General features: G+C 36.7%; 2 protein-coding genes across 6 annotated transcripts in view; both read right to left on the reverse strand.

Annotated features, from left to right (window-relative positions):
- Nucleotides 1-3,301, reverse strand: part of wu:fj19g03 — a 72,390-nt gene extending 69,089 nt beyond the window's left edge. For 2 of the 5 annotated variants that reach the window (XM_073906410.1, XM_073906408.1), the window contains exon 1: nucleotides 1,437-1,881. The gene's annotated coding sequence lies outside the window, so the exon portion shown is untranslated. Of the gene's footprint in view, nucleotides 1-1,436 lie in introns of all 5 variants that reach the window. The other 3 variants (XM_073906430.1, XM_073906414.1, XM_073906421.1) reach the window with 3 other exon arrangements.
- A 445-nt stretch (nucleotides 3,302-3,746) lies between these two features.
- tekt4 (tektin 4) lies at nucleotides 3,747-12,219 on the reverse strand. Its single transcript, NM_001145690.1, has 6 exons — nucleotides 11,605-12,219; nucleotides 10,026-10,096; nucleotides 8,699-8,842; nucleotides 6,993-7,215; nucleotides 5,065-5,219; nucleotides 3,747-4,765 (listed from the first exon to the last, which is right to left on the reverse strand). The coding sequence occupies exons 1-6, from the start codon at nucleotides 12,151-12,153 to the stop codon at nucleotides 4,552-4,554; spliced, it is 1,356 nt and encodes a 451-aa protein (NP_001139162.1). The 5' UTR covers nucleotides 12,154-12,219; the 3' UTR covers nucleotides 3,747-4,551.
- Nucleotides 12,220-12,782: the final 563 nt, after the last annotated feature.

Below are 12,782 nucleotides of genomic sequence, written 5' to 3' on the forward strand. Positions count from 1 at the left end.
CATTCCCATTACTCTATCTTCATGTTTCTGTTCTGATGACTTAGGAGCTTTGACCAATACAAGGTTATTCAATAAACTTTGCTAATTTCTTAGCACTTAATGGCCTACATCAATCTTGTTGATGTTGAATTATTCATTCATTCATTCATTTTCTTTTCGGCTTAGTCCCTTTATTAATCTGGGGTCGCCACAGGGGAATGAACCGCCAACTTATCCAGCGTGTTTTAAGCAGTGGATGCCCTTCCAACCCATCTCTGGGAAACATCCACACACACTCATTCACACACACACACACACTACAGACAATTTACCTCTACCGCATGTCTTTGGGCTGTGGGGGAAACCGGAGCACCTGGAGGAAACCCACACGAACTCAGATAGAACATGCAAACTCCACACAGAAACGCCGAGGCTCGAACTAGCGACCTTTTTGCTGTGAGGCGACAGTACTACCTACTGCACCGCCCTGAATTATTTTAATGTATATTTGAATTTTTACATTTTTCAAGAAAGATCTTATTTGAAAGATAAGAGAAGCTGGCAGAAGGCAATCTGGATTTTTTGGCACTGGATCGCCCAACTTTAACATATATTCAACAGAAATACTACTTGAACTAGAAAAATATGTATACTGATGAGCAATTTCAGCGTTATGGATGCGACATTTGCAGTAAAAAAAATCAAAACATAAATTTACACAAAGTTTATATTAACTTTATATTGAACCATCTGTTTATATTTTCCAAAATTACTAACCACAGAGTTATAAGATTAGAAAAATGTGCTTTGTACTTTAAAAAAGGAAAATAAACATGCATTATGGATGTGACCAAAAAAAGGATGTGAGTTTGCAGTATACAAAATGCTTTGTAGAAATTCTGTGAATTAAACGGCACCCCCGAGACCCCCCCCCACCCCCCAAAATAAAATATGCTAATCAACATGATAAGAGTTGGCTCTCTATAGAAAAAACATGATTTATTTTATTTTATATTTTTGCATTTAGGAGGAATAAGGTTCGTTATGGATGTGACACCTCTGTGTTAAGGATGTGACCAATGTGAAATTGCCACTTGTCTGACTTTGGTAAATCAAATAAAATTGTTTAGAAACACTGACAGGAACATTTTTGAGTATGTCTAAAATACTGAAAAATACTTGCTTACACAAAACAAAACATAGAAACAGTTTCTGTATTTTGTGAAAAAAAAATTTTTGGCAAGGTTGACATTAACATGGAATTGCTCTGATTTTGTTTCTAAGTAATTTCCCGAAAGTTTTCTTTCTATATACATTTTGGTCAGACTGAAACTGAAGGCTAATAAGCTAATTAATCAAAAAATTAATATGAGGAGTTTTTCATCCTTATCAAACAAAACATTGCTGAACTTAAGTGAAATTTAACGTCTGAATGGTGAAACAGCAGCTGTACTTACCTCTAAATCCTTCATAGAATGGGAGTCGACCGTTACAGATTGAATTTCGTCATTCATTCTGGTTCGTTAGCTAAGCCTCGTTCAGTTTTCTGTCAATTAACGTACTTTACTTTGATCTACAAATCACACACTGGTTCATTCATATGTTCAAAAATGTACCCATATAATAATATAAGAATCTTGTTCAGCAAATCTACGGCCGCTATGCGGTAAACCATCAAATTCACAAAGATTCTGAACTAGCATGACATGAGGACGCTTCGTTGCTGAATCACGTGACCTCGCCACTTCTCGCCTAACTCGCCTAACTAACACACTGAAGCTTATTTAAACAGTGTAATGAACGCCAAAATAATCACTGTTTTAAGTAATTCTGTATTTACAATATGTTTTCAATATTGTGAACGAAGTCTGTCTGATGGAGACTGCTGAACAAAGCTGCACTGATCTTTTCCTGGTGAAGATGGAGCAGATTGAAAACAATTAGGCAACACAGACACCAGATGTGGAGACGAAAACCTGCCAGCCGTCAGCTGGACAAGAACAGACGAGGAAAAGACCCTGTAAGATGCTCATTTATCATAAAGTTAAGTACGGTCTTCATTCTTTTTATCGTAATGAAACGCCACAGGCAGCAAATTATTTTTGACTAGGGGAGATGAATGATTAATCCAGATGTCAAATATAGTTGGAAATTTGGCAGGATAAAATTACCATGGCATGATTTCATGTACAAGGAAAAACAATGATAAAAGGACAAAATCGGGAGAATTAGTTTTGTGACAAACCATAAAGGATCAATAAAATTTAATGAAAATCTTATCATTAAATAACTTGGAATAAGAACTGCCTTAAAATATATTGTTTTAATGATGCCCACAGAATTTATATTAAAACTGGGATCCTGGAGCGTCATTAAAAATAAAGTTTTAATTAAATAACATTTAACGAAAAAACGTCATTATAATAATAATTATTTAAATGTTTGTAGAAATCTCAGCACAAAAGCGTATTTCTTTAAAAAAAAAGTCATCAAAACATTGTTATATATGAATTGTTTAAACTTATTTTAAAAATGTACCAACAACTTTCTTTAGGCTGAGATTAGCATGTTAGCATAGCTTGGCAGTTTACAAGATCATATATAAAGGTTGCATTTGCGAATGGTGAAATGGAAGTTGTAGTTGTAAACAAATAGACCCCTACAACATAACACACACCAAAATATTCCATTAATATTAAAACTGAAATCCTCATTAGCATTTGTATGAAGCAACAGAGTTTGATTGATTGTGTGAATAGTCTTGCTTATTGACTTAATACTTATCTATAAGGTTCGCCTGTGTCTTGTTTAATTTTTTGCTCTGTAGATAAACAGCCCGCATTTTTTGTCAGTTCATGTTGCTTATCAAGTGATTTTTCTCTCATGAATACTTTTGTGTTCATTAAAGTGTGATTGCTGGACTCTCATCCTTCAGTTTATTCATTAGGGTGCACATACAGTATGTTACTTTGGCTTTTTCTTGTCTTTATGTCTTTTATCTTTGGTATTTTAGGTCTGACTAAACATTCTGTCACTTCTCATCAAAGCTACACAGGCGATACTGAACAGACTTTCACGTTCATATTCAAGCAAAGCCTCGAGAGACACTCACAAGGTCACACTGTAGAGAAGTATTTTACATGTTCTGAATGTGGGAAGAGCTTCGCCGAGAGACACAATCTTAAAATTCACTTGAGCATTCACACCGGAGAGAAGCCTTTCGCATGCCCCCAGTGTGGAAAGAGCTTTAGGGTTACCAACTATTCCAGCATATGTTTTACGCAGCAGATGCCCTTCCAGCGGCAATCCAGTACTGGGAAACACCCATACACTATGCATTCAAACACACTCTCATTCATTACGGCCAATTTAGTTTACCTAATTCTCCTATAGAGTATGTTTTTTGGGCTATGGGGGAAACCGGAGCACCCAGGAAACCCACACCAACACGAGGAGAACATGCAAACTCCACACAGAAACACCAATTGGCCCATCAGGGACTCGAACCAGCAACTTTTTTGCTGTGAGGCGACAGAGCCACCAACTTTAACAGAATTGGCCCTGGTGAATTAAGGCTGCGTTCGAAATCGCATGTTGAAAACAGTATACCAGCCAAGTAGCATGTCTGAATTCATTGTATTAGAAAACCAGTGTGCAAAAAGTATCCAAATGACCAACTACTTTCGGCGAGATTCTGAAGTGTGCATTTAATGGACTCTAGACTATCCCATGAAGTAGAGCTGCACAATTAATCATAAAAAATTTGCTGTTGTGGTACAATGTTTTTTAATTTCATAAATATGTTTCACATTAAATATAACTCATTTATCAATGTGCCTATGTAGACAATACTTTTAATCCGATATTACAACACAAAAACTCAGCACACAATGTCCAGTTACATTTACAGTGCATACATAAAGCCAATAGTAGTTATTGTGCGAGACTGCAGACCTACTAAAAAGCTCCTTTAGGGAAAAACATTCACTGAAAATCTGTCATTTTTGCATATAAATTGCACTGTAATATTCAAGTCATTTGGATTTTATGACAGACTTTAGTGAAAAATCATTCAGTGTATTAATTTCTGATGTTTTAATTAAATGAAATGTATTAATATAAAATCATTGTTTTACAAAAAGCCAATTTACTGGCAAAAAAATCGATTTTGTCTTCTGGATCTGACATATATCTGAAATAATAATAAAGCCAGTAACAGAAGACAGAGTTTTTTTTTTTAAATAGGCTGCCATCTCATAATAACAGGCCACTCTTTATTTATAATATATCTAGAAATATTAATAAGTGACAAATGGAAAAAGACTTTAAACTACTATAATTAATCTTTTATAAATCCAAAGTTCTGTCCAAACTCTGTTGGGTGTTTTAGTTTTTATGTCTTGAACACACTTGTTTGTAGAGCAAGCATTTTGACTGTTTTTTGTTATTCCTAGTAATTTCCCCCATAGGCGACTGAATTGAACGCTCTAAAACAGTCACAAAAAATAAGAATAAGGTCAATATAATCACTGCCAAAATGCACACATACTGCAGCCCACTGAAAAAGGTGTTTCAGTATCCAGACAGCACTGTGACGGTGGGGTATCTAGTGCGGTGCGTCATGCACTTCTCTCGGTCAATGAGGAGGGAGTTTGTTTTGCAGGCGATGTCTTTCTCCAGGTTCAATCTGCTCTCCTCCAGGTCAGACAGAGACTTTTGTGCTTCATAAAGCTGCTGCTGCAGGGCCGACACGGTATTGCTGAGCTTGGACGCTTCACCTAACAGACTACACACAACAGGTGAGTTTACATATGTGTGTGTGTGCTTGTTTATGTGGTTTATGAGAACACAAATTTGGTTACTGACAAGGGTATGACAATGTTGAGTTGGTTTATACGGATATTGTTTCCTCATAATTTAAAACCTTACATTTTAAAATCATATGTTTTTTTTTCTTCGTTTCATTTCGTTTGAAGGTTGGGGTGGGTAAAGACTATATAAATGTATTTTTTTACAGTATAAATACATAATGGCTATCTAGAGTCCTCGTATATCACAAAAAATAGCATGTGTTTGTGTTTGTACCTGAGCTGCGGCTGGTCTCGACACTGCTCCATGTTGGGTCTGAGGGTCCGGTAATGCAGTCTAGATTGAGCCACTCTGAGCGGAGCCTCTTTATCATGCACCGCCTCCTGCAGTTGTGAGATATTCCTCTCCTGAGCCCCGATCTGCTCCAGAATCTAAAGCACACACACAAGATAAAGTTACAGAGCAAAATTGTATGGAGCCAGATCAGTCTAAAAAAATAATACATTAACAAAATAAAATTCATGCATCTACAATTCATACGACACAATTCACATTTATAAAAATCCAGTTCGTAAATTTAAAACCCGATTCAAAAATACACAAATCCAATTTGTAAAATCAGAACATGATTCAAAAATACTCAAATCCAGTTGGTAAATTCAAAACACGATTAAAAAATATGCAAATCTAATTCGTAAATTCAAAACACGGTTTAAAAACACTCAGATCCAGTTCGTAAATTCAAAACACGATTCACAAATACACAAATCCAATTCGTAATTTAAAAAACAACTGAAAAATATGCAAATCCAATTCGTAAATTTTAAACCCGATTCAAAAATACACAAATCCAATTCGCAAAACCAAAACACGATTCACAAATACACAAATCCAATTCGTAATTTAAAAAACAACTGAAAAATATGCAAATCCAATTCGTAAATTTTAAACCCGATTCAAAAATACACAAATCCAATTCGCAAAACCAAAACACGTTTCAAAAATACACAAATCCAATTCGTAAAACCAAAACACAATTCAAAAATACACAAATCCAAATCGTAAAACCAAAACACGTTTCAAAAATATACAAATCCAATTCGTAAATTTGAAACACGATTCAAAAATACACCAATCCTATTTTTTAATTCAAAACATGATTCACAAATATGCAAATCCAGTTCATTTGGCAAAAATATTTATGATTTTAACTTGTGAACTCACGAATTGTGTGTTTATAAATTTGCTAATTGGATTTTGTAAACGTGAATTGTGCTCTGCTTGTATAATTTTATTTTTTACATTTATTTTTGAGACTGATCTGGCTCCATAATATTAAAAACGTTTTTTACCATTGTGTCAGACGGACCCCCAAACTACACTCGCAACCAATCAGCATTAAGGGGCATGTCTAGTTATGACAGCAGAGATATAAAAAATAGGTAAGGTCCTTTTAGGTTATAAGTGTGTTTGCTTTAGTGCTTTCAAATATCAGCATCGTTTAGCAAAATTTGCGTAGCACACCTTTAAACATAATTATACTACAGCACTGTTGGATGCTTGATTAGCCGGTGAGCATTCTAAAGTGCAGTTATTTTCAGATAAACACACAGCTATAGTAGTTCTGGCAGGTTTTGAGCGAAGAAATGGCTTTGGACGAGATGTGTAAGATACTAGTCCTAAACACAGGAGCCGTCTGAGTACAAAACCTGACAAATGTCTTAAATACAACATATCAGCTGATGTTTTAGCTGTGGTAACTATAGTATAATTGGAATAATTGAGTCCAGTTCATTGAATTATTAGAAAATAATGCAGGCCAAAGTTTTACTGCCCAATCAGCTTCATGTTGTAGATGCATCACCACCTCAGGCATGCACTAATTCATGATAATACAAAATACTGCACACGAGTATGATTGTTTGTACAAAATACAAAGGCTATGCACTCAAAAAAATTGTGTTTGCTTGTTTGTTTAAGCAACTTAATAAAATGAGCTGAAACAACACAATTATTGAGTTTTTTTGGGGACAACTTAAATGTTTTATATTCAATCCACTTAAATGTGTAAAACGAATAAGCTACCTTAATTCCTTCATGTCCCAACGCAAAACAATTGTGTGGAACCCAGCATTCTTCACAGTGTGAATATGATATTTTGTGTACATGTATTGACTTTTGCTGTGTTTGTGTGTGTGTGTTGCCTGTGCCAGATGCAGCTCCAGCTGTGTTTTGGCCTGGCTCATCTCCACGCAGCGCTGAGTGAAGGCTCGATCCACAGCGTCACACTGCGCACGCAGGTCCTCCGTGGTCTCCTGCAGGACCCGCTCAGTCAGACGCCTCAGGGCCTGACTCGCCGTCTCCTCTCTTTCCGCCAGCCGCAGGTTATCCACTGTGAACTTACGCCAGACCTCCTCATCACACACCCTGCAGAGAAACACATCCGAGAGCTCCATGCTGTGATAACTGTTCATCATCAAAGACCCAGTACTGCAAAAATAAGTCTGGGGCCCTAATCAGATGGTAATTGGTTTCCTTTTTTCAGAGGGACGTAAGAGATTTTTTACTATTTATTACACAGGATAGTGGCTGACTTTAGTTGCTATTGGATGAAAATAATGTTGCTGTGAATGTCTGAGTTTATAATCCTAAAAACCCAGGACCGACACTACAAATGCAGAAGCAAATGGTTAGGCTTTAATTGAAGATTACCAAATCAAACAATTTTTTAAGTGGATTATCTTCCACAAATTAATTATCCACATGAAGAATAACAATGTAAGCCAGCAAAAATAAAATTCAAGCAGACTTTAACAGATATTTCTAACAGTGTAAAGAGAAGACACTTTGTATTGTGAAAAGTGTGCATGAAATGAAAGCAGTGGCGCAAAAAGGCAAGTGGTGCTCGCTGCAGAGCCATTTGAGGAGAGCTGAGCTCCAGCGAGGGGGAGCATGAGCTGTCGCTCCTCCTCCTGTAAGCTGTTTTAATGCGTATATAATATATATAATATAATAATAATATTAATTATATATATATTTTTTTTTATAATATATTATATATATATATATATATATATATATATATATATATATATATATATATATATATATATATATATATATTGTTAAAAATGTTTATTTAGCATTTTATATGTGTATAATATTGTATTTTATTAAATTAAAAAATCATTCCACCACTCCCCCCCCCCCCCATTTTTCATACCATATACATGTTTTTATGAATTTATTATGTATCATATTGATTCATCAGGCCTTTTGGTAACTTCTTAGCTCAAAACTTTTAACAAAACAATTAAATAGAACATTTCACACAGTTTGTTTCTGTTTTTTTTTACACTAAACATTTGACAGTCTTTTTTATTTCACTTTTAGCACTTTCAGTCAATTGTTCTGGCAAAGACAGACCTTACATTTCTCACAGTATGCAAAAGTAATCACAATGTTCTTTTGCCCTTTAGGACTCCCATGTCTATGATTTTGTTTTGACAAATGTAGTACAAAAAGTCCAAAAGCAAGGCTAGTCAAGGTGTTATAATCATTTAGTGAGGGAAAATTAAACTGGGAAGAAATTTGGGGTGGTATGAGATGCATTTCTTTGCGACTTAACATGCTTAATGTAATTATACCTTTTACTACTTCATACTATTTCAGTTGTGTTCAGAACTGCGAAACTGTATTTTTTGAAGCATATTGATATCTTTATGAAAAAATATCTTTAATTTATTGATGGAAATATTTTCCACATTTTATCACTTGCCCGTTTTAAAATATAGTTGGATTGAAGGGGGGCGCGCAAAAGTTGAAGCCGCATACCCATCAGTAAATGTGCAGTTGCGCTCCTGAATGAAAGTATAGCTAGTGTCTTGTTGAAGTGAGGTTTGGTACGCACTGATCTTGAAGCACTGCTGAACTGGGATGCCGCTGTGTGTCGGTGCTCCTGTTGCTGAAGCGTCCACAGTGGTCATCCAGACTGTACGCCTGCTGTTTATCAGACCAGTCCAACTCAAGAGTGTGTTTCACCTCCCGGTTCAGCCTGGTGGACACAGACACAGCTGTGTGACTTTACTCAGACTTTTATCCTGACAAAATGCCATTCATCTACTATATGTGACAAACCACCTGTAGAAGACACACTCTTTAATCTCTGTCACTTTTCCTGACACTTTCTTACAATCATTCCATATATCTATAAAGATATTGCACATTTCTGAGTGTGCCTCACACTGGTGAGTGGGCTTGACAAACCCCCTGTAGAAACACTCTGCTATAATTAGTGTTTCATGAGATACAAGACATAATAAAGGGATAGCTCGTTTACTTGATATCCACCTCTATCCTTACCTTGTTTAAACACAAAGGAAGATATGTTGAAGAACGTTGAAAAGCAGCAGCTATGTACCTCCATAGTATTTTTGTTCCAACTATAAAAGTTAGTGACTTCTGGTTTCTAACATTCTTCAAAATATCTTCCTTTGTGTTCCACAGAATAAAGAAGTTTATAAAGGTTTCAAGAGTTCACACTTAGCTGATGATTGATAATAAAGCTAGTTTGGCGTGCTGTCCCGGGAGAGAGCCCTGAGCTCATAAGATCCTCGAGCCCTGGGCTCCCTCCCGTTGCAAGGCGAGAGGAGAGTTTGAGCTCAGGTAGATCGCGATGACTCCCCCTCTTGCTTGTTGTAGCTAAGTGTCAGATATGGATGCTGAAAGGTGTACTCAGAGTTTAGCTAAAGTATTAGGATTAATTGTTTAGAGTGCTTGTTTTTGAACTGTGGGAGGAAACCGGAGGACCCGGGGAAAACCCACGGGGAGAACTCAGCACAGAAATGCCGTCTGGTTTGGAAAGGAATTAAAGCAGGGGCATTCTTGCTGTGAGGCAACAGCGCTAATCGCTGGCCACCGTTACGCCCGTTTTAAAGGAGGGAAAGTAGGGTTGGGTGGGGGGGGGTTTCTTCAAGACGAAGATATTGAGATGAGAAAAGTCTGGTTATTTATAGTGAGTTAAGGATCGTCTGATAGGATAATCAGTCATTAGCTAAAGTTGGAACAGCTGTGAACAATCATAAGCATGTGATCCTCTCGAAATTTGTTTATAAATAAACTTCACTTAAAACCACTTGATCAAGTATTTTTGGGTGAACTATCCCTTGAATTATGAGACCTGAAGATTATGGAATCTGTAGAGACTTAAAAACAAATGTGTAATGTGGATGACTAGCCTTATCTGGTTGATGGTTTGGTCCAGAGTTTTTTTCAGCAGGGTCTGGATGCTTCTGATCAGCTCCACCTCCTGTTGCACATCAATCAAAAATGGTTTGACAAGTGATTCATAGGTTACTCGTTACAACTATTACTGTAATTCTTTACTCATTAATGAAGAAGTCTTTCACATTTACACTCTTAAAAAGAGATTTTCTATAAGATTTTTAGGCAGCGATGCCATAGCAAAAAAACATTTATTAATTTTAAAATAAGCTTTTCGGTAAATAGTTCTTCAAACACACAATTTACTTCTATAAAGAGCCTTTTTGTCCAATTGCAAGATTCCAGTAATGTTAACTTTTTCCATGCAAACATAGATGCCATTAAATATATATATATTTTAGTTAAAATACTAGTGATTTCAAACCATACTATAGTAAACTAATTAATAAGCTGTGGTGATTCTATAGTTGGCCACATGGTGGCTCAGAGGTTAGTACTGTCGACCTCACAGCAAGAAGGTTTCTAGTTCGAGCCCTGGCTGGGTCAGTTGGCATTTCTGTGTGGAGTTTGCATGTTCTCCCCATGTCGGCCTCCAGGTGCTCCGGTTTTCCCCACAGTCAAAACACATGCGCTATAGGAGAACTGAATAAGCTAAATTGGCCGTGTATGTGTGAGAATACAAGTGTATGGGTGTTTCCCAGTGCTGGGTTGCAGCTGGAAGGGCATCCGCTGTGTAAAACATATGCTGGAATAGTTAGTGGTTCATTCCGTTGAGGCGGCCTCTGATAATTAAAGGGACTAAACTGGAGGAAGATTAATTAGTTAATTAATTAGTTTTCAAGTAGTAGAATTCGTTAGCAGTGTTAGCTTCGTTTAACATTATAGATACAATAATATACACTTAAAACATTTACTCATTATTTACTCTCTCTTAAATAGTTCTCAAACCTTTATGAGTTTCTTTATTCCCCTGCACACAAAATAAGATATTTTGAAGAAAGTTGAATTCTTGTAACCATTGACTTCCATAGAAGTAAAAACAACTAATATGAAAGTGAATGGTTACAGGTTTTCAGCATTTTCAAAATATCTTACAGAAGAATTTTCAGTTTTGGATGAATTATCCTTTTAACGAATAAACTCAAATAAATGAACACATTTCAATCGTTAATGGAGCTGAATGCTGATTTTAAATGTGGTCATTTATTATTTTTTTGTAATACTCCATGTAAATTGTCTGTGTATGTTACCTTCAGAAGTAACCATTGACATCCATAGTAGGAAAAACAAATACTATTAAAGTCAATGATTACAGAAATATCTATTCTATCTTTGTGTAGAATAGAAGAAACTCAAACAGATTTATAACAAGAGAGTAAAGAAGGACAAAATTTTCACTTTACTTAAACGAATAAATGAAAATTAATGCACAAAGAAATTTCAACCTACAGAAGAAAGAATTTTCAGTTTTGGATGAACTATACCTTTAACGAATAAACTCAAATAAATGAACACATTTCAATCGTTAATAGAGCTAAATGCTGATTTAAATATGGTTATTATGTGTTATTTTTTAATTAGTAGTCTGTGTACCTTCAGAAGTTCCTCCTCCACCGCGTCCTTCACCAGGTCGGGACCGAAGCGTCTCTCCCGGCAGGTCAGGTTATCGGTGGCGATGGCGAAGGGAATCTCCGTGGCGTCCAGCGCTTTCTCCAGCCGCCGCCTGGAGCTGATCTGCAGGTCGGTTTCTGCGCTGAGCCGCTCAATGAGTCGCTCCAGCTCGGACCTCCAGAGGTGGATATCCTGCAGCCGCGCGCCCAGGTGTGTGGTGCCCTCGGTCTGCGTGCGTAAAGTAGCCGCGTCGGTCTCCGCTTTCAGCGCTCGGGACTCGTGGCAGATGTTTTCCGCCTGGTTTCGGTCGGCGGCTGCCCGGTTTAACAGAGCGGAGTTATTGTCGAACCACTCGTCGGGGGTGTATTTGGCGCTCCGGTAACCCGCGGTGGTCAAACCGGTGGATGTTCCAGCGTATACATTATGTTTAACGGCGATCTCCGGGTTTTCCACCGGTGGCTGTGAGCCACTCTGCGCCACGACCCGTGTGTCATAATGAGGCCGAGACACTAGAATCTGTGAAGACATCATAATTTGGAGTAAAAGTATTTGAGCGCCTGTATATGAAGCGTTTTACTTATAACGGTCGAGGAGATGACGAACGGTTAGTTTGTTTTCCGTCGCCTGGATACGGTTTCCATGAGTTTTTTGGACGCGGGAGTTTCACGTTACACATTTTCAACGTTATTCAGATGAACTCTATTTACACGATTATATCTAAATTACATTATTGTTGCTATTTGTTTTTTCTTCTTCAAAAAAATAATCCATTATTCTTAAAATGATTGCAGATTCAAAGCTCAGAAACAGAAAATAAATCATAAAATAACAACATAATATATAATACATATATAAACACAACTTGTCTGTGTTTGTGTGTTAGTTATAAATGGAGTTGAAATATAAAATCTAATAACCTGCAGGGATGGTTCTGAAAAGGTTCTCTCCAGAACCTGAAAATAACCTACAGGGAGCATTCTGGGAAGGTTCTGTCTACGTCAGGGGTGCCCAAACTTTTTCATATAAGGCCAAAAACTAAATATCATTGGGAGCTGTGGGCTGAAGATCAATATACCAAACTATTTTATTTCATACTATTTTAAAATAAATAGAAAACATTGCTTTGACTCATATTAACTAATGCAGTATGACTTTTAAAT

The sequence above is a fragment of the Danio rerio genome, chromosome 1 (assembly GCF_049306965.1).
Source record: "Danio rerio strain Tuebingen ecotype United States chromosome 1, GRCz12tu, whole genome shotgun sequence".
Lineage (NCBI taxonomy): Eukaryota > Metazoa > Chordata > Actinopteri > Cypriniformes > Danionidae > Danio > Danio rerio.